Genomic DNA, 22,954 nt, shown 5'->3' on the forward strand with positions numbered 1-22,954 from the left:
AAATTTCATGACCTAAATACGTAACAGAGCTCTTTGAAAACTTGCACTTGCTGAGCTCCCCAACCAAACCATTATCAGCTAAAACCTTAAGAACTTTTCTCAGGAGATTGTCATGGTGATCTTTATCCTTTCCCATAATTAAAATATCATCCTGGAAAAAGATTACCCCTTTGATGTTTCCAAAAAGGTTGGTCATTAGCCTCTGAAATACTGCCGCAGCAGAGGCTAAGCCAAACGGCATTCTTTTAAATCGAAAACATCCAAATGGAGTAGCAAATGATGTAAGATGTCTACTTTCTGGATCAAGAACAACCTGATGATAAGCTGCTGATAGGTCCAAAGTGGAAAAAACTTTTGCATCTTTGGTTAAGGACAACATTTCATCAATGCGTGGAAGTGGATATTGATCAACCAAAATTTGACTGTTCAAATATCTCAAATCCACACATAAACGGGCCTTGCCATTGGCCTTGCGTGCGACGACTAATGGCGAAACCCATTCAGCTGCTTCAACAGTCTCAATAATATTAGCATTTAACAATTTATCAAGTTCGGATTTAACCTCATCCCTAATGATGAGAGGAATATTCCTGGCTTTGTGAATTTTAGAAATAGCATTGTCTTTAAGTCTGATTTGATGTGTAAAACCTTTCAGCTTGCCAATAGTGCCAGTAAATACAGAAGGAAACTCATCAATCACCCATTTCTTGGTGTCTTCACTTATGCAGGAAACCAACACTTGTTCCTTGCTATTGGGATCCAAAATTATGTGTAGACTTTTTTGATCCCTCCAACCCAACACTGAAGGACCATCCTTCGACACATACAACTTGCAAGTGGCATGCATACCTTTAAACTTGAAAATTAGTAGTCTGAACCCTAAAATCTCTATTGTGTTGTCGGTATAACTAACAGGTGAGATATCAGAAGGTTCCAACCAACTTCCAATTTGGTTAACAAATTTCTGATCCCAAACATTCTTGTTCACAATAGTATAGGGTGAGCCAGAATCTGCAGCAAGTTGCGTCATGACTCCACCTAATGAGACTTGGCATAAGGGTTTACTAGAATCAATATCAGAAATGTTCAATACTACCTTTTTTTTTTTTTTAACTGCATTTTGTACAAGTAGAACTTCTTCATCAGAAGATGAGGTACAATCCTGTGCTACCTCTTGAATGCAAGCAATCTTACCTTTTGAATTTTTAAAGACTTTTCTTTTACAGACCTTAGCAAAATGCCCCATAACCCCACAGTTCAGACATTTAGTGTTCTTAGCAGGACACTTAGGATAATGAGCAAGGTGAGAATGACTACCACATCTATAACACACAGGTTCAGAGGTTTTCTTATAGTCAAAATTTTCTTTTTTAGCATTAGTAGACCTGAAATCTTTGTTACTTCTAATAAAAGATTTCCCTTCAGAAATTTTGTTTACGATTTCAGTTTCCTTTTTCTCACTGGAAAGAGAAGCCTTTGCGCAACGTTCTGAGAGTTCAGCTTTTTTAACCATGGCGATAATTTCTTTCAAAGTTCCATCACCTTCAACCCATAGTTTATTCTGAATGGTTTTAGTTTTAGTGTACATGACAACTTGATCTCGAATAAGATCATCATGAAGTTGAGCAAATTTGCACTTAACAGCTAATTTTCTAAGTGCGGAAACGTAATCCTCAACTGATTCGGATTTATTTTGCTTGCGTTGAAAGAAGGAATGTCTGGTGACAGCAATGCAAACACAAGGAGAGAAATAATCATCGATATCCAAAAGTGCTGAATTGAAAACATCAATGTCACCAGCAGATCTATCAGTCTTGTCCAACTGATTGTAGATTCTTAATCCTTCAGGGCCAAGACCTAATAATAAAATCCTTTTTTTTCTTTCAGGAGTGAAAGGTCCACTAACATCTTCAAGATTTGCAACATAGTTCAAGAAATATTTTTTCCAATCTAACCAAGCAACAGGAGGATCACCAGGAACAACTAAAAATTCTCTTGGAGCATTTAGGTTCAGGCCATGTACAGGCTTTTCACCAGAAGAAATGGCACTGTTAGTGTCAGGCATAATGACACAAACCCAGAAAAAAATTATTATATGTAAATATCAATGTATATCTGTTTTATCTTATTGAGGAAAGATACAAAAATTATTGCAGGCAGCACCTTACTTGAATTTGATATTGTCAAAATAAATAATACTGATAAACGTTTATAAATACCAGAAAACAGCAATTGCCAGAGTCCAGAATCAAATCGGTGTGAAACGCGATGAAAATGAAGAAAAATCGGCATAAAACCAATCTAAAATGGCCGCCGACGTGACCTTACGTGGGGTCGTACCCACAATTCAATGCGCGAGTACCCACAATTCCATGCGCATGTAGTAGTGATGAGCAGTGCACTGACGCGCGATGACAAAGGAAGGTTCTGTAAGATGCCGCGACGTTCAAACTCACTGGAGCGGGAGCTAACACGCTGTAGCGGTTTGTGAAACGGTGGCGTTTGAAAGATGCAGAGTGGGTAGGAAGCTAAAATAAAGTGGTTTTCTTCATTTTTTTTTTTGAAAAGATAAATGAAAGTCTCACCGCACTAAGGCACAGCTGTTTTGAAGAGAAACGAATAGTTTTCTTTGAAACGAAGAGTTTTCTTGAATCCAGGATAACAAATGTAGAGTTGTATGAAGCAGGATATCAATTTCATTAGAAAATTGCCAGTTTCCCTCGTCGCCAAATTTGTAGTGAATGAATACCCACCAAGTTTGGTGATAAATCTTCTTTATTCCTCAAGATATGCAGTACAGATAAAAAGGTGCTGCCAGCTTGTAAACGAACTCCAGACTGACCAGCACTCCACACACAAGCATAGTGACATACACACATTCTATGCATGACCTACAACAGTTCTATCATTGCTAAAGAAGCACTTCTAAAAATAACATTATAAGCATTACTACAGGCACTTAAAAGCACCTCCCCGGTTAACCGAGACTTCCAGTTCGCTTTAAAGTCCGGCTGCTGTGTAATTACCTCGTTCTGTGCCACTTCTGTTTAATCAGGAAAAGGTAATAGGGCCCAGGGTTGTCGACACACACACACGGCACTTTAAGATGTGTTGACATTTGGCGAGGAGAAGCCACAGTTCTTAGTAAAATGCGTGCATTTTTCTCCCGCAGAGTGATCAGCGCTGCCAAATGTTTCCATGCCAGGGTTGGCTCGAGGCGCTCGATTTTGAGGCAGCAGCAGTGGATTCTGGGACCTAGCTTCCGCTGACCCAATTGAGGATACTCACTTTACTGATCTCGCAAGCATGGGAGCCTCATTTTGACTTGAATTTAAATTCATGTCCTTCAGAGGCAGAGCACTGCATTTGTCAGCAGGAAGCGTTCAGTTCACTGAGCCATCCTGATAAATGTTGCAGAGCCCCCTCAGCTGACTCTCTATAGAGAAGGTGGCGTTCAGCCATTCCTGATTGGACAGCACTAAGCGTGCAGGGGTTGCAGTTCTACTTTTTCATTATAAATATGGGCCTAAAAGTTTCTCATTACTTGGTGCTGTGGTCTGCAAAACCTGGACGTGGGTACAGTCACTGCCAACACACGGGGCCACGTGACACCCATGCATGGGCTCCCAGGAACCACACTGCGCCACGGTGTTGGCTAAAAAGCCGGAAGTGGGCGGAGCTGTCACACGAGACTTTGGATTGGATACTTTTGAAGCTATGGGGAGAATTTCCGTGCTTCCCAATTCTTTAAAAATTAAAATCCTTTTTATTGTCAGAGCCCCCAGGCACATACATTCTCTTTAATGTAGGCCTGAATGTTAATAGTCCAAGAAAAGTAAGTAGCAGTCTACTCTGTAAATGTATAACTCGGTCTAATATTTGCTAGTGACATGTCAGCTTATTACCTGGGAACTATCAGATGTTTGGTTAAATCTCCGAATCAGAAGTTTATTTTCGCAGTATATTTTCACATGGGCATCCCCCTATTTCTGTATTAGTTTTGTCTTTTCTGCTTTGTCCTCCATTATGATGGTGGCTGAAAACACCTCAGGTTTGCATGTTTCTCTATTCCCCTGATTATTTTTTAATGTACTTTGCCCTTTCGGGTCTCCAGCTTTGCCTTAACCCTGTTTGACTCCAGTCTTACTCTTGCACTATCCGCTTTACTTGACTTCAGGTCTGCTGCACACAGCCTCACACAGGTCTGCTGCACACAGCCTGCCTGGTCTCCAGGTTTACATTTACATCTCAGACTGTATTTAATCTCCAGCCTAAGTCGTGCAGCCTAAGTCGTGCACATCAGAACTTGCGTTCCTTTGAATTTTAATTGGTGTTTATTCTACTGTGATAGTGTCTGCCTCGATGCACCATATTACAAACACATTTTTCAACTTTAACATTGGATGTCAGGCTTCTGTGGTCCCCAGAATTCCCCTAACTTTCACACTACTGTTACTATTTTGTTTACATTCTGTTATCATCTCTGCTCTTACATTTTTAAAAAGGAGCGATAGAATTTTTTTTAATCTGTGATATTTAAAGACCTCTAATTAGATCATCAATACAGTATAGTGTGCTCCAGGAACCGATGTAGGGCAGCCATGATGCTATTGTGCTTCCGCCAGGGCACAAGTCCTAAAATAAGAAGTGGAGGGACGCTGACGTCCCAACAGGAAGTGACGTCACGAAATGTGGCTTGCACCATCAGACTCATTGCCTCCCCTCGCTCACCCCTTAGATGCGATGGCATCAGAGAAGCCATCGCGTGAGCAGCGTCCTGAATGGACTCCGATGTCGCCCCAGAGAGGCCAAACAGTGAATGTGTGGCTCCATTTGCTCCAGGTATCAAGCTTCCGGTAAAATAAGTGGGGGGACGCCGTCCACCCGCGTGGTACTCCGACTCGAGCCCTGGCTTCCGCTGAAGAAAACATGGCATCTGTGGTGGAGGCCGTGATTGGGAATAATGTCCGTCCCGATTAAATTTGTAGTTGACCCGTTACAAATTGCTTCTACTGGTTCTAGTTGTGTGATGTGGATTTGGTGACACTGATTTATATGAGATTAAAGCAAACAATGCAAATAATGTAAAATAAAACCAAGGAATTTTACTAGTTAAATAGGAACTGGAACAAAAAGATGACAAGGACCATGCGGCAGCTGGAATCCAAAAGGATTTTAGCCATATCAGTTCAGAACATGTCCAAAAAAGCGCCCATGCCAACTACTGACTCCATTACAATCCATATTTGTCCATTCCAGGAGGATTTACACCACTCAGATCACACAGGCCATTCACAGTTGCTGCTCTTTTTTTATTATTCTACAGTAACAGAGGCAAAGCTTTTCTTTAAGGACTACCCACCATACTTAAGTTTGCCGTGCCAGGCCTTGTGCGAGTGTGGTATTTCTGTGGACAGATGTGCATATTGCAGATTACTGTTGTGCACACTTCAGGATACAAGGTTGAAACCTTGCGTGCCACCAAGCACTTGATAAGCCATTAGTGAAAGAGTCATTTCTCAATTAAACTCGTACAATAATTCCATGTTACCAGTAAGGTTTAATTCATAGTATTGTGTCCAATTCCTTCCAAAGAAATGCAATGTGCACAGCCTGCTGGTAGCGCACGTTTGCCTGCATGGCGCTATACTGAAATCTTGAGACTAACAAATAAAACAATTTCTGTATGGTGTTATAGCTCAGAAATGTGTAAGGTGCAAAAATGCAACTAGAGTGAACCAGTGATTTCGAATCATTATCAATATGTTTTTTTTGTGCTGTAAATTTGATTTAATTCAACTATCAGGGCCTATGAGAAGTACATTAGCTTGTGTTAGCTCTTTAGATTGTGCACGATAGCTCAGGAGGCTAAACGCCTGCGCCAGTGATTGGTCTCAAGTTCGAATGTCCTGACCCGGTCATTCCTCTTTCCAGTCTTGATAAACGGTATACGACTGATTTTAATAAAGCTCTTTTACAGTCCATGGCAACCTCAGGGTTTAGTGCTGTTTGGAACTAGTTTTTTCTTTTACTTGAGTCTGCCAAACAAGGTAATTGGCACTTCATACAGGAGAAATATGTAACAATTCTTGGCAGTCAATGTTCCAAACTTAACAAAAAAATGTGGCAAATGCTGGGGAGGGCGGTGCTTTTACAAGTCTAAATATACTCAACGGATGAGCACTTAAAAACAAAAATAGCCATCAATATTCAGGGTAGGATCAGGTTTGGCACTTTCTGTAACCAGATGCCTTTGCATCGTGGCCGTGCAGAGCAGAAATGCATGGTCTGCAGACCCCAGGGCAGGGGGCGGTGTCGTTTAAAACCACAGCAACAAACGCTGCTAAAATGTAAGTAAAACTCTTAAGAGGACTGCTTTGATGTCTGAAAGCAGAATAATAACACATCCCAGCCATACCCCACCACACGTGATGCCCAGGGACGGTGGAAGGTAGAGAAGATCTCCAGATGGCCCCTAGCACTGGGCACAGGAGGGCACCGTGTGAATTAAGGACAGAGAGGCTGGCACACGAGAGCTTTACAAATAAAGAAAGCCATGAGATGTGCAGTAACCAGGCCCTCTCATATTAATTCTCTTGGCATCGGGTGTGTCTATTCATTCAACAGTTTGCAGAATTCCTCTGCTGCACAGAATGTGCTAACAGTACCATTGCAGAAACATGGCAAAGCCCAGTGGTTCTTGCCTTAAAATATCCCAGATCCATTTTTTTCCTGCAGGCATGCACAATTACTGAATGCTACAGAGAGAAGCTGTTAAAATTCATCTGACTCCAACATTTTCACCACTGTAATGCAATCTTTAATAAACTGTATTCTTTGGATAGTAATATTGCTCCCACCAATTCAGGTGACTAGAATATAGTCTGACTGGGAGACACACACCTTTTTATCTGAATCTTCCTCTTAAAACTCTGATTATTGTCCATTATGTCCATTGAAACCGGCCCGCTCTATCCACAGTACAAAGCAGAGTTCCCCCCAAGAAGAAACAATATATTCCAGAAGCAGTGCTTAACTTGTAATAAAATGAGTGCCAGGGCCCTCGTCAGGAGGCCGCTGCAGCTTTAACTACCCATTGCCCCTCCCAGGGCTGCCCGCAACAGAACCTACACAACTCCTCACCCTAACACTCCTGCAAGTGTGACATTTCAGACTATTCCATGCACCCAGAGCTATAAGAATGGCTTGAGCGGCAGGCATTTATAGTTTTTAATAAACAGCGTCTCTTCTGCTAATCTCTAAATTACACAGACCGCGCCGCCATGTGGCAAACTGTCATAAGAGCTGGTGTTCACAATTAAGTGCTGGTGCAGAACACCGGAAATCACTGGCTCAAATTAAGCACTTTACAGAAGCCATGTTTGTGTAGGACCTGCGTTTGTAATCATCATCTTCACTAAATCATCGCTGTACGGGAGGACCCCACTTTACTCCAGGTAGACATCCCATCCCCGCGGTACCAATTTGTTGGTGGTAATTAGAGTTCGGAGTAAAATCGATGGTGGCTACTGGGTGTTTGTGTGCATTGTGGCCAGTGACACCCAGACTGTGGCATGTGAACGTATTTCTTCATTTGTACAAATGGCACATAGCAATAATCGCAGGTACAAGAGAACAAATGCCATGGGCCATTCTGTGCATTGTATTTTGCCATACATTTTATTCTGTGACCTGTTCACAAGTCCGGTTTGTAGCTATGAGAATTTTGACCAAGGAAAAATCCTATTTGAATTTGCATTCTTGCTCTTTAAGCTTGGATCAAGAATATAAGATCGCTTGGTGGGCTGAGCAGACTATAGGCATGCATGTTGCTCGTACGAGGCCTGCAGGGCCTTGCATGCCTTTAATCTTTCTGAGGTTGAAAAAAGGTGTACTGTTGAGATGGATATGACTGTGTTTTACTATTCAAGGACCTGCAGGCGAAGCAATTGATGGTGGGTGCTGTATTGCTGCGTGCTGGTCACAATAAATAAGTGTCAGACTGTCCTATGTTTGTATCTTTTTGCAGTTTGTATGCTGGAAGGTGTAGGACCATACTTAAAGTGAAACTACAGGTCCCAGAACCCACAGGGCTGTTTGCTAATAGCCAAGATGAGCCCTTACGTGACTCATGACACAGGGCCATTTCCAAACCATGAGGTGCTGAGTAACGTCTAGGTGCTGCTTCCTGCTTGGACATATCTGTGATGGACTGGAGACACTTCATAAAGGCTTTAGTCCTAGTTATCCAGTTCATAATTGGGACTTGTAGTCCTGTACAGGAAAATGTGGAACTTCAAGCCCCATCTTGCTTAGTATGGTTGGCTGGAAAACATGGACCCAGCTGATTGCTTTGCCGGAAGTGGTGGTGTGGCATCTATTACGGTTACAACAGGCCTTGTGCTCAACTATAAATCTTTCTCTGCTCCCTCGCTATTTTCATCCATCCTTAAAAAAACACAAGATGGAGGCTATAAATTCCCGTGCCGGGTGTGCGTGCCTGCCGTGCACCGTTCGAAGCTGATAGAAAAGTAATCCCTGCACATGAGGGCGACCTCGTTTCACCTTGGAATCAGAGGCCTGCCCTGCAGGCAAGGCCTGGCGGCTGCGCGCTGTATCGCCTTTCCCTCAAGGTGACCTCATCCCCTCAGCGCGGGAAGTGCGTTTGATGTCACTTTCTTACTTTCCTTCTCTCTGTCAGGAGAGCGCGCCCCACCATCCTCAGGGCGGCAGACATCTGCGGCTGACCCGAACCCCGCACGTCTGACCCGTGGACCCAGAAACAACCCGGGCAGGCACAGAGCAGAGGTGTGGGGTGGGGTGTGAGGTAGGCCCCAGGCAGAGGGGTTGGAGGCTCTGAGGTAGGCCCCGCCTGCTTTCCTTGCTACTGGCTCCTGTTATGTCTTCTGCTCGGGGTGAGATCAGGAGGGGGCAAACGGCTTCCATCTTCAAAGACTCCTTCGTGCGCATCCCACCTCGTCAAGGCCTGTGATGAATGGCGCGTGGGCCTAATTAGTTTAGGTATAGTTCAATCAGCAAGGCTGGGTGGGAGGCTGGGTGCGGGGAGGCGCTGTTCATACCGACCTGTAGCTCCCAGCTCTAAAGAAGCGGGGGGGGGGGGGGGCTAGTTTCACTGCTGTCATGATATATATTTGTATTGCACTTCGTAGCATTTATTATCTTTAGGAGGGGTTTGAATATCCGCCATTTCACCCAAACTGTGCTCAAGTTCTCGATCTGAGAAAGATGAACGGCTGAGCAGGCCCTGCCACAGTTCGAACTCGCCATCTTTTGGTCAGAGCAGATGTTTCTTTATTTCATCCATTTGCTTTGCTTGCGAAGAGTGAAGCCCCACAGATGATGGAGGACAGAAGCTTTTTTTTGGGGGGGGGGGGCATATTAATTCAGAAAGCAGTGCCATGCTCTTGCGCACATTAAGGTTGCTAGATCGCTCCCTGAAGCATTTTTTATCATGCATCATTAAAATTGAGTTTTTACATCTGCTTGTAGCTTCAGTGAAAGGAAATAACGACTACAACTCCCACCATACACTCATTTGTTAAATAAAAGACAGTGCCTGGAAACTTGGTGCCCTGCTAGCTTGGAACAATCTGACAACTCTGTGGAGTAATGTGGACATCCACTGCACAACCTGTAGTATTTTGGGTGTGTCTTCGATTTTTGAGCCCAAAAGAGACAGATTCTCATTTGTTTTGTATTGCATTATGTTTTTATCAACATAGGAAAGATGCACTTTGTGATTACATCTATACAATAGAACCAGGTGAATTTATTTGCCTAAAATAGCAGTTAGTGGAGCTTTACTCCAGTGACTGTAAAGCTCTGCTGCCTTTCCACTTGGTTTGTGCTACACACGTACACATTCCTACAATAAATATCAATATACATCTCTTCCACGTGGCTCCATATCATATGTGACATCATGAGTAGGCCTAGCTTTTTAGCCTACAGAGCATTACATTGCAAGACCTGTAGTTTTGCTTTTAGCATTTGAAGTATGGCCCCGAAAATCCCAGCATGCACAGGGCTGTGGACCAACCCGCAAAGAATGGAGATGGGGTCACATATGACATGTGACTCTCTACCTAAAGGAACCAGGAGCTTTTGTAATGGTCCAGCACACGTGCTCCTACTATCAGTAAACTATATCACCAATTGGAGTTTGTGCTGTTCCTATAGAGACAAAAAAAGGGGGGTGAATGAAGCGATGCTAGCGTTCCAGTAAGGGGGAGTGCTCCAAATAGGAGCAGGTGCCCTCACACACCCCAAGGGGTGTCATGCTTCATCATTGGGCAAGCTCCATGTCGGGCCGGCGCTGCAATGCCCGACAGGCACTCACGAGGTGCTCTTTGCCCGAGGTCTTTTTGTATATCCCGTATGATGAAGTGGTGGTGAATTTTGTAGTGTGTGAAAGAGTTTCAACAGGAGTGATTTAAAATCGGTCTAGTGACGCTCATTGTCTACTAACTGTATTGATGGAACTGGCTTCCCTAGTTAAAAATGTGGTGATTAAATTAAATGTGTGGAGTTAAAAATTGACTTGGTTCCTTATCCTATTCATAATGTTGTAGTAATCAGTCAAATATCAGGTCAGAATAAATTATGAGTTGTACCTTAACCTGGATAGTAATTCCAGAAAGGGTAATTAAAGGTTCCTTCATGCTCAGAGCAGATTAGAACGCATGTTAGCGTCTTGCCCGTGGATTAGCGTCCTCATTTGGACTAGGCCTGGGCTGTAAATTCCGTTCTGCCTGTGGAATTTGGATAATTTTGCGTTCTGCGGAGGACGCGGAATTGCCAAAAATTCAACGGCTGTGCAGAATATTTTGCTTGTTCGCGCTTTCAAAATGCGTGTTCGCAAGATATTTCTCCCCGAGCATACAAACAGCGTTCGCGAACAATAAAAAAGCATTGTGAACGGGGCGGAACAAGCAATTCCGCGTGTTCGCTGAGCTTTTGCGTGCTTGTGGAGATTACCATTTCGCGGAGCTTTGCGTAGCGCAACTACACAAATTCTGCCCAACCCTTACTTTGGACCAACCCAAACTCTGTTCGCCTCAGGATATCTGCCCTGATATTTGACCGATTACTACGACATAACGTCCCACCTCCGACTGAATTGTGTCTCAGCAGTCATGGATGAAGGAAGGCAAGACACCAATCACCTGTTACCTGTAGCGCTGCGAAGTCTCTGCTGGTCACAGGCCAGCACTGTTAAAAACATCGAAACAAACGTATACGCATATGAAGTGCACGAACAATGCCAGTGGCCACGCCACCATGTTTTGTAATGTTTATGTTTTTTTTTTATTAACTAATAAACTATTTTTCACTAGTGGCTACACTAGTTTTACCAGTGGTCCTTTCTGTGCCCACTGGCAATAACTTCCTTGGCCGCTAGTGTCTGACCTCGAGGCAGAGGGCACCGCTCTAGAGGTGTGTACATCAAAACCCCCAGTGAGTCACGGGCACGCGCGCTGTTGACTCTCACGGCTCAGGTCATGTGCAGCCGCTAAGCACTACTTTTAATCTCCCCTGATTTCCTGAAGCCGGGCGATTGAGTCACCGCGCCTCACAGGCCCCTGCGCCCGAGCCAGCCCCGGGAGCAATCTTTGAAAAGATGAAAAAGACCCAATTGCTTCCTTTATCGCATCTGAGAACGTGTTTCTTTCCGGGCAGGGGACGGGGGTTGCGGAGGCCCTTGTCAGACCCTCCAGCATTTCGCGATTTCGCGATTCACGAAAAAATCGCGAAATCGGCAGATTAGCGCGATGGCCGCGATATTTGCTGATTTGGCCGCTAAAAAGGGTCTCCCTGAATAAAGGAAATAATTAATGATTCTTATTGGTTGCAATGTGGCGCTTACGTCACTAGGTGTCGCTGTTGAGCCGTAAGATAGTTTCTTAATTCTATTGCTAACTCGGCAGACTGACTTGTTATCGTGTCACATATACAGCTTAGTCTTGCTAGCAGTGGTGCAGCTCATCTTGTGTGCCAGTGGGGCCGTGACCCCGTCACCACGATGACCCCGTGCGGCTCACCACCGCGGCAGCCGGACGACCGTGTAGTTCGGCTTGACAGAGAATACAGTATTTACAGTAGGTTTTAATTACTCAAGTTTTCACCACTGCCGGGCAGGCGCTGCTGACATGGCCGGGCAGTTGCAGCTGCACTTCTTTGCAGCTCCTCTGAAGCAACGATGGCATGGTTTTGTTTTCGCTATGGGGGCACCACAGAGAAGTCAGACGAGGGCATATCTTTATCGTGGCTCTCGTGCTCCTGATCTCTCCCGCCCCCCAGACAACATAATGACTGTGACTCTGATGTCGCTGGTCGCCCTTCAATTTCACACCCAAGGAGCCGAGAGAGGCCCCTCCGTACCATGTCGTTATAAGCAAAACAGAGCCCCACTGCAGCTCCGGGAACAGCTGCCATCCTGGGACCGTAATAACTAGGGGGTCATTACAAAAATAATCATGTCCCAAAGAACAGCGCTGTGCATTTGTTAGAGGTATACTTTTTGTTCTTTGACTAAATATTTACCTCTAATGACTTTATTTTCCGAATTGAGTTACATTCTAACTTGGTTTTAATGAGTGTCACAGCGTTAAATTGGTGACTACTTCAGCATCCATCAAGAATGTTAACACATTTTGGGTCTGTAAAGGAGAAGAAATATTGGTAAAAGCTATTGTCAAACGGGTTCTTAATTTGCACTGCAGTCAATAGGTTATAAAAAGGGCTGGTTCCAAGAAGAAGTTATGAAAAAATGAAACTTGCCCGAAAAAAGCTATTGATAGCTGTCTTTAATTCATCACAAAGTGTCACACATAACCAAGTGAAATATTACTCATAAACATAAACGTCCTGTTACTTCCTCCAGCAACAATTGCTCCAAAGAACTGCCATCACAAGTCAGCCTTGTGTACTCAATATCAATATTGAATAATCTGCATGGTGCGGCTGAGATTATCTTCTGAGCAGGTACAGTGCCTGGTGGCCCCCTGTTGCTGAGCACTGCTGTCATGCAGTCTATGTCCCGTTAGTGTCCTTCCATTTCTGGTACTTCTAAGCAATTTTAAGATATAATTAGAGCTTTTTGTTGCTCAGTGGATAGTAATTTCTAATTGTTGTATGTTTCCTGCATCTTCAGTGCTTGATTTTGCTTGTGGGAAAATGTCACTCATATTCGTTGAAATGTCACTCATAATTACACTAAAATTATGAAAATGTCACACATAGCAGTCTGAAACCTTGGCAGCTATGATTTTTTATTCAGCAAAACAAAACCTGCAAGTGGGGGGCCCGGAGAACAACAAAATCAGAGAGTTTCCTCCCGGCAAGTGGATGACTTTTCACCCTGTGGCTGCCAGTAACGTAACAAGAGAATTCTGTTGGCCTTTGCAGATTGACTTCTTCAGTGCGCATGGCATGGTTTACAGAGTGAAAAGGTTCCCGGTTTAGAGAGGGAGCTGTAATCTCGCTTGCTGAGAAGCTTGAAGATTGTGCACCTCCACTTTGTGTGCGCCTTGCTTCTTCTTCTGTTTGATCGTAAAGGGGAGTCGGGAACCTTTTAGTTAAAGCATGAGTGTATTGCTCTCTCAAATTCCTATACTTACAGGTGAGTCCATGAGTGGGGTGGTGCTTTCCATGGACATTAAGCACTTGATGGAGCCTTTGAAGAGGTTATAAATATGCTCTACCATTTTTTTAAAGGTGAAGGTTGCACCTGATAATGTACATTTACACAAATTGGTGAAATAACTAGTAAGCAGGAGGTGACCTCCCTATGCAGTCTGTCTCACTTATTTGGATCAGCCACTACGATCCTGTGCCCTAGGGTGCCTGAGGAAGAGGTTTCCTGCCTCACAGATCAAGGAGGGAGCGGTACCCGGCAGGGGTACATACATGGGCACTAGAACATCCCAGGGAGAAATCCAGCTCCTTCCTGCGAGGTTAGGACCAGAGCTGTGCTTCTGTAGAGTTGCAGACACTTTAAACATGCCTATTGCAAAGTGGAATATTCTGCTGAAACAGTTTCCATTGATTTCAGACTGAAAATGAATGATTTTGAGTAAAATAAAGTGCCGCAAAAATGCCGCTAAATTTCCATATTTGTGCCGCTAAATTTCCATATTTGTGCCGCTAAATTTGCTAATCCATGCCGCTATATCCTGGGGGGTCTGCCTTGTGTAAATGAGCTGTCCCGGCTGAGCTCAGCGTGAGTCAGTGCCCGGAAGCGGGCCTTGAACAGAGCCCCCTCACTTCTCACAGCTCCCGTTTCTGGGCCTGCGTGTGTCAGGGCACTGTGAGAGTCTAGCGCTGCGCTTCAAAGCGCCCTGAAACCTGCCTACCTGCCCACGAAGAAGAGAGCGGCCTTTGAGAGGACATTCCAGACGGACTTCATGCAGACGCCGATTGTGCAATCCACGGCTCCATGGCTCATCCGAGCCTCTTCCTGGAATGAAAACACGTGCTTTCCAAGTCCAGGGTTTAGTCATGAAGCTGCCGGCCTCCACCGACTGCGATGCACCCCACTGTAGTTGTAGCGGGAATGAAATGACACACACTTTGACCCTCTATAATTAACCCCCAGTCCACCTAAGCTCCATCTATCAACCTTTTGTTTTCCTAACGTGGGTGAGACAGGGTGTATTTTCTTTGTGTGTGTGTGTGTGGGGGGGGGGGGGGGGGGGTTCTGACGTCAATGATGATGACGTTTTTAGTTTGGAGGGTCAGGGAGGTGTTTTTCATAAGAATGAGAAACATTTTGCTTGTTTGGAAGGTTTTATTTATTTATTTTCATGTATTTATTTAAAAGGTTTTATATAGCGCTGGCTGGACCCAAGAGTATCAGAGCGCTTTACAGGATAGGTTAAAACAAAAAGACAGGCCAAACTACGTACAATTGCTAAAATAAGGTAAGGCAGTTGAACATTAGGAGTGGTTTACAGATAGGACATTCAAAATCAAGTAGCAAATTGAGGATATTAGATAAGGAGGACAGAGAACAATTACGTCACCCTCCAAACGAGGGAGGGTGAGTGAAACTTCAACAGTCTCTAGTTTGTTGCTAAGGGATAAACGAAAAAGGTGAAGAAAAAACCACAGAAAGAAAACATGACTTATAGACCTGGCCATATATCATTGTTTCAGGTGGCGCTGTTCAATTGAATCAGCTGAAGTGAATTAAGACTACAATTCCCAGAATGCTTAGGTTGTTTAACGAAATCCCAGGACTGGAACACAGCTTTCTCTGTGAAATAGAACCTTCTGGTAACCTTGCTTGTGTACCGAGTTTGACAGTAGTTAACTGAACACTACTGTTAAGTGCAATGAAAAAACTGCGTCACTTTGGTTCTTGGCGCTTCGTTATGCTCTTCTACGCGCGTATCATTAACGGTCATTTATGATTTAAAAGTAATATCTGCGCATAAAGTGGACATTTATGTTCTTACAGAGATAACATTTCCTGTCTCCACATGCAATAAACTGCGAAATGTGCGATTATGTCAATTAAAATAAGTTCCTGCAAGTTTGGCTCGCCAAGAACGCTTTCTGCATGTCACGTGTCCTATGCGAAGTGCAACAGTGCCACCTCCTGGTTGAAAATATGATGCTATTTAAACCATACCTCGCCTATTTTCTGAGACTCCTACACGGATTCTCTTTCAGTATAGTGCGCCTTGTAAACTTCTTAATTGGTTTTGAGCTGCAACCTTCTTAATGAGTAAAATAAACTGTGAGATCTCTAAATTAATATTACAAAATCATATTAAAAGCATTCCAGTGAATGTCAAGCTTACAATGGATTGTTGCATATACAGCCTTTCAAAAAAAAGGTTAAGACTACCTTTGAATTTTATGTTATGTTGATTTGTAGAGCACACTATTTACCCCAGAGGTTAGGCACTTGGGCAGGTGGGTAAATACGTGGTCCCCTTGTGGCATATACGAAGAGCCAGGCCTTCAGCTTCTTGTGGAACTTAAGAAATGAGGGAGAGGTCCTGATGTGCTGAGGGAGGTCGTTCCATGTCTTGGGTGCGATGTAGGAGAATAAGCAGCCTTCAGTTTTGGTTTTGCATATGCAGGGAGTGAGGCAGAGCGTAGGCGTCTGGTTGGTGGGTGAAAGTGGATGCAGCTGTTCAGGTATTCTGGTCCTGTGTTGTGCAGGGCTTTGTATGTGTGCGTGAGAAGTTTGAATTGACTGTGCTTGTGAATGGGGAGCCAGTGAAGCTTCCTGAAGTGCGGTGTAATGTGGGGTGGCATGGGAGGTCGAGTAGGAGGCTTTGGCCAGTGTTCTGTATGGTCTGGAGTCGTTCGCAGATTCTGGAATAGAGAGTGTTGCCGTAGCCCAGCCTGCTGGTGTTGAGTGCTTGCATGAGGATCTGTCTGATGTTCTGACACAACCATTTAAAGATCTTTTGCAGAATGCGTAGGATGTGGAAGTAGGATTTGTGCATTTTGGTGTCTTGAGCCATCATGTTCAGCTTATCGTCTAGGATGATCCCCAGATTTCTTGTCTGCTCTGTGGGTGTTGGTCCTCGCTCTGATGGCCACCAGGTAGAGTCCCATGGGGAGGTCTTGTTGCCGAAGGACTAGTACTTCTGTCTTGTCAGAGTTAAGCTTCAGGCAGTTCTTTTGCATCCATCCTGCTACCATGGTCATGCACTTGGTGAAGTTGGTTCTGGTGGTGATTGTCTTGTCTGTCAGGGAGAGGATGAGTGGGGTGTCTTTGGTGTAGGAGATGACGGTGATGTCTTGTGCTCAAATGACGTTGACGAGTGGTATCATGGATGTGTGTCTGAGCCATTTAGATTTTACTCTTTGAAATGTCCTGGCTCAAATAGAACATTTTGTGAAATGCTTTTTCCTGGCACTGACCCTGGAATTTGTAATGTGCTGCTGACACACAACAACCTTGCTCTTTCTCTCTCTCTGGCTCTCTCTTTAAAAGGAAAGCCTGGGCTCATCTATTTAGTAAACTGGACCACTTCTAGTTCTTGGAAAATCTTCCTGATAAGCCTGATGTATATTTATACTTTGTGAATCCAGACTCTTATTCCAGATTTTGTCGTTCCATCGTTTTTGGCAAATCAATCTGTATCCTTACTTTATACCATTGTTTCTTCTTTTTGCCTACAACTTTATTGTGGTTGTATCTTGATTAGTAAATCTCTCCGATGCCTCTTCTTTGCGTATCATTTAATCATACATTAGATATAGTTACATAAACACTCAAGGTTGTTGCCACCGTGTCGAGCAAGATCAGCCACAACAAAATTAGAAGTTTCCCTACAGATTTTTCCTCTGCAAGGCCAGTCTGTCCTTCCTTCGAGCCAGCCGCACCCCCAGTGCTACAGCTCCACAGCCTTTCAGAGCCACCCTACTGTCAGAGGTTCTGCTGCTTTCCCACTACTCAGGTCTCCTCTGCTCAGTCTCTTCAAAAAGGCAAGTGATGTTACAAGAAAAAGTTAATTAAAACTGCTTATCATACAGGCATAAAACAAGGGACAGCAGCAGTGTACTTTTTTTTCACTGACAGACGGTAAAATAGCCCAATGGGATAATGCACCTGATGCATAAACCTGTATGCGACCTGAAGGTCAGGATTTTGAAGCCTGTCCCTGTGGGGTCGATAAAGAGAGCTGTCAAGAGTTGGGAAGTAGTTAGAATGTTTATCGTCAAAAAATAAATTGAGAGGCTGGGGCTGTGGTGTGAGCACATCTTGTAGGGCAACCCCTGTTTCCCACTCATTCCAAAATGACCTATCTGGGCAGATGACCTTTAACCCCCCCCCCCCTTTAAGAATGAATCCTCTATTATTCTTATCTCAGTACCAGGCCAGAAAGGTGAGAGGCAGGGCCTAGTAGTTCCTGGGGTGAGGGTCTCAGTAACTTTGCTCATTTTATCATCAGTGTAAACAAGGGGTTTGCATCAGGAGGTGAAGAGTGCTGTCAAGGGAACCAAGACACTCTGTCCAAGAATACTCCAGTCACATCTTAAACACAGAGAGATGAGCCACATACCATTCAATGCCTTGCTGCCTGCTATGTGATGGTTTGTCCCCTTCCTATAATTAGCCACTGAGATCCATAGTGCTAAGCCTGCTAGACCCACTACTGCATCTAAAATACACTGATCCTGGGCATGTTTCCTTATAAAACTCGTTGTACCAGTTCCCAAGAATATTGTAAGTATAACATTGCCATCCCCACCAGACGCAGACTAAGCCACGCCTATTGAATCCTTGCCCACAGTGACGCTAGCAATGTCTGCGATTCTCTGGCTGTCAAATTAAAACCTGTGGCTTTATCCCCATTCCACTCAAAAATATTTCTCAAAATATTCTATAATATTTTCAGAATGCCAGAAAATTCTGCACTATATTTCAAGGAATGTATTTTGTCCATTTTACCCAGCTACAGCACCATGCTTCAGCAGAATGTTGTGAAATTACATTTTCCTGTGTGGTCCCACAGCTTGCCAATACATAGGAAAACTTGCCCATTTGCAAAGATAAAACGCGCCAACGCCCATTTTCTGATAGTGGAGGAGCGAGATCCAGTAATGTTTTAAGGCACGGGCATAGTGGGCAATTGCCCAGGGCCCCACCTTCCGGGGGCCCCTGAGAAAGTAAACTTTTTTCTGTCTTCTGTCTACTTCTCTAAATGTAACCTTTAACATATAAAAATTCAATATTGTTTGGCATCATGTGGCTTTTAATATCAGATAATGGGAAATAAAATTCAAAGTTGTTCCATACAAGGGCTGCTAAAATATTTTTGGACCAGGGCCCTCATCATCCCCGAGATGACACTGGCGGGATCAAATTAAGGCCTCGGTAGTGCGAGAAATGGCTTAGAAGCTGTGAGAGCGAAGCAGTTGAGTATGCGCCAGTCCAGACTTGCAGTTCCCATGGAGAGGGCGAGGCGATGTGAATCATAATTCTGGAAGGCCAATTATGTGATTTCCTGCGCCTCTTGGACGCGTCGCGTATACTGGTCTTGTGTTTAAGGAAGCCCTGGGGCTAGCACTTACCAACTGCCTTCCTGCCTCTGTCTTTGCCAGAAAGTGGCAATGCGCTACTTTTCTGCGACTACTTTACTTCCACACTGAAAATTACTCCTGCAGAGGAACACCAGACTAGCCGCTCACTGTGCAAATGTCTGGAGCTTGCTTTACATAATGACGAGGCACGCTGTTGGCATGTCATTACCTCGCAATTAACAAGTATTAGTATTGCAATTATCAATTGCTTCATACGGAAGTGTTAAAAAGGCTTAGTCTAATTGCCTAACTGTAATCGAGCAAATTGCCGCCATCCCAGCAGCGGGGATTAAACCTTCCTGCCCAGGCAGCGACATCGATGGTCTTAAAATGGCGGCGCGCGGTTTCAAGGGGCACGTGTCAGCTGACCTTGGTTTCCTATACGTGGCTTTATTTTAGGAGGGGCTGCTGGCGGCTTCACTGTACTGAAATAGTCTGAATTGCCACACTGTTTTCGGTAGCATTGCAAAGATATCATTCATTGCCTACCAGTTTTCCTTTGTACAATATTTTTTTCTTAGCCCTTCCTTTTACTCTAACTTTTCTCACTGCAAACATAAGGAGATTGTGTTAAGAAAAACGTCTGAATACACTGGCACCGGCTTGTCTTGCATATAATCTAGTACGTAAAGCCCTCTCTCCACAGGTCCTAAACCCCCAAAGGGTTTTAAAGGGCAGAACAGCATCTCTTCAGAAGAAACAGGAAGTGACTGTGCAGTGCAGCCCAGGTCGTAGGGACACATGTTATGCTATGTTGTTAGCATTTGTATAGCGCTTAACACCAATGCTACGGTGCCACAGTGCATTCTCTATCCATGCCAGCTTTCGTATGGGGAGGAACTATCATTGGACACTGCCTGCTGTTGTGTTGGTATTTAGTTGTGTGTGGTTAGAAGAAAGATTATTCACTGTTCGCTTCCGAATGGTTTGTGTAATATTTTGCGGTCCTGGCTGCCTGGTTTTTCACTGTCTTGCATAACTATTGCGAAGAGCGAGCCCCCTCACATGACCTCACCTCCATTGCTTTTATCGCGCTTACGGCGTTTTCTAAGGTTCGAGCATTTACTCGCCGGCCACTACAGACTCCCATTGTGGAGCTACCTCGCCGTTGCACAGGAACCTTCGGTTACCCGACCTGGTTCCAGATTAAAATGCGCGATTGCCCCTGACGTGTTCCTTCTTTCCCCCCTGGAACCCCTCAGCGGTCACTATAAGCATAGGTCATTGTACCATGCAATTAATTTACGATTTGGTCTTCCTGTTATTTATCGAGGCATGAATTAATATGTCCTGATGATGATCCCACATTTAAAAGGGATCGAAACGTCGTCGACAATGTACGCTTGATGATTTAAATGTTTTTATGGAAAATCACTTGAAGTGTACCTCAATACCAATTGTCTGTTTTATCCTGAATTCCCTGCAGACTGCCCTTCTTCCCTGCCTCACTTTTATATGTATGTCATATGTCTCTACATATGCAGTAGTTGGACACAGGTTGTGTCCTGCTTGGAAATTACTCACGATCTTAGATACATATAACTATATTTGTGATTAAAACCTGTCCGGCTGGACAGTCAATATAGATTTGAATCGTGGTCTGTATTTATTGTTTGTGCCTATTACGTTTAATGGTTGGGACCATTGTTTTTTGAAATAGTAGATATTCCCAAGGTCCCAGGCCTATTGCTACTTTGGGTTCCCTTGTCTTTTATAATAATATTTTGCGGTCCAGCAGCTTGCACTATTCACAAGCTCATACACACAGTTGGTCCTGGCAGTCTGATCTCCAAATTCAGGCCTCCCACATCTGGCTTGCAGCCCTGCTGAGACGTCACCAAACTATACCCCAAAGCTCTGAAGACACCCCAAGGCAGTAGATTGCTTCTTCTCTAGTTTTCACACAGTGTACCCCTCTTCTTGTCGCTCTCCTTCGTGAATCCATCCAGCTCAAATCCAGCTGTGTCTAAGCTCCTCTGTCCCCCGCCTCTTTCCTGGGGGTGTTTGTTTACTTCCATATTCTCTCTGTACTCTGACGTCGGCCAGGATATGTTAGCACCATATAGAAAGGCAAAATATGCACAGTATGAGACTGGTTTTAGATAAACACACATAAGTATACCGTTTTAAATAGTCTTTATCACTTATTTACATGAAAATATTTTCAATATAAATATTCTGTTTAAAAAAAAAAAAAAGAAAACAACCATTCTCAAAAAATGCTTCCTTATTCACAATCCTGTGTGTGTATCTGTACTCCTTCGGTGTCTATACATATCTTGTGGTGAATTAAGAGCAGTGCAAACACACACCTGCAACTTTGCGCTGTTTAGTAGAACTGCATTCAAATGTATATATTAAGCTTTTAATACAAATGAACATTGACCATTCTGTTTTTTTATTTCTGTTTACAGACACAAGGCAAGTGCAGACATCCCCCCCATGGAGTTATGATCAATCGTATCAATACCTGGGTTCAATTGGCAACCCCGCTGTGCACCCGGCTGCACCCATCTCTCCAGGGCGAGCCAGCGGCATGTCTGCCCTCAGCGCAGAGCTTTCCAGCCGGCTTTCAGGTAAATGTCCACTTAATGTGCAGCATTATCTTCATATAACTGCACAACCCTGCGAAACATAACCATCAACAGGGAATCAATTTATATCCCCTTTAAACACTCCTCAGCCGTGATCTAAAAAGTGGTGTGGTACACCGGTGAAGTCACCATACCATCTAGCCTTTAACCCCTTTGCAGCTGGGCAAATTCCCATGCTGTGCTGGGGGGTGGAGGGGGGCGCACACAGCGCCCCTGTGCTCATGACGAGGTCAGCTCGCCATGAGCCACGGTGGTCATGTGCTCATGGCGAGCTGAGCTCGTCATGACCACACCCGTTTCTTTAGAACGTTCGTACAGCAGGGGAATTAGCCCAGTGTGCGAGCGTTCTAAAGGTCTCGTCATGAGCACACGAGCACCGTGGCTCATGACGAGCTGAGCTAGGTGCTAAAATGGCTCCCCAAAAGGGGCAGATTTATAATAGTAATAATAATTCCTATTTGTAAGGCACAAACATATCACCCCCTTAAGGGTTTCAAGGCGCTGGGAGCCACCAGGGAGATTAAGTGAGCTATTGTCCAGAGTCCCATGTTGGTGAGCTGAGCTGCAGCTGGCGCCGGGGATCGAACTGTGATCCCGCACTCTTGAGACAGCCGCTCTGGCCGCTGCTTCACACCTCTCCCAATTCATTCTGTGTCTCAGGGCAGTTCTTTGCATGAACCTGGTCCTCAATGGAAGGACGGAAGAATGGACGGATGGATGAACAGATAGGTGTCTATAACGATTGATACATGTAAATGCATTTATAAAGCACTTTTTACCCACGCTGAGGCATTGAAGCACTTTACGCAGGGCAGCATGCTGCTCCGAAACCCAAAGATGGAGGTTAACTCAGTGTCATTGGCTATTGTTGGTTTGTGGTAGAGTACATTAATAAGAGTTAGGTGTGATCATCAGAGGTACTAGGTAAGGGGTCTACTAGTCCAGACAGATGTTTGGCAGGGTCAATAGATGCGCTGGAGGAGGTTAGGTATTGTCAGGATGGGAGGTTTGAAATGAGTTGTGGGCAATTTGCACAAACACATTAATAAAGATTTAAGCACATCAGTGCCTCCTCCTCACTTTGTGAGTTCCACAAGAAGCTGAAGACCTGGCTCGCCTTATAAGCACCTTGGGGACCACAAAACTACACACCTGCCCATGCACCTGGATACCCTCTTAGGTGATGAGTGCGCTATACAAATCAATATAGCATTACATAGTGAGGAAAACATGCATATGACCCAGAGAAGGTCGTGCTCACAGAGAGGAGGCATGGAAAGAATGGAAGG

The 22,954-nt window shown here is 44.3% G+C and overlaps 1 protein-coding gene across 10 annotated transcripts in view; it reads left to right on the top strand.

The window, feature by feature from the left end:
* The window catches only part of RUNX1 (RUNX family transcription factor 1), a 547,678-nt gene that overhangs the window by 513,533 nt on the left and 11,191 nt on the right, over nt 1–22,954 (top strand). For all 10 annotated transcript variants that reach the window (XM_078656904.1, XM_078656906.1, XM_078656908.1 and 7 more), the window contains one exon: nt 21,486–21,647. In XM_078656904.1, the coding sequence (XP_078513030.1) occupies nt 21,486–21,647 (162 nt within the window). The remainder of the gene's footprint in view (nt 1–21,485; nt 21,648–22,954) is intronic.

The sequence above is a fragment of the Lissotriton helveticus genome, chromosome 8 (genome assembly GCF_964261635.1).
Source record: "Lissotriton helveticus chromosome 8, aLisHel1.1, whole genome shotgun sequence".
NCBI classification, from domain to species: domain Eukaryota; kingdom Metazoa; phylum Chordata; class Amphibia; order Caudata; family Salamandridae; genus Lissotriton; species Lissotriton helveticus.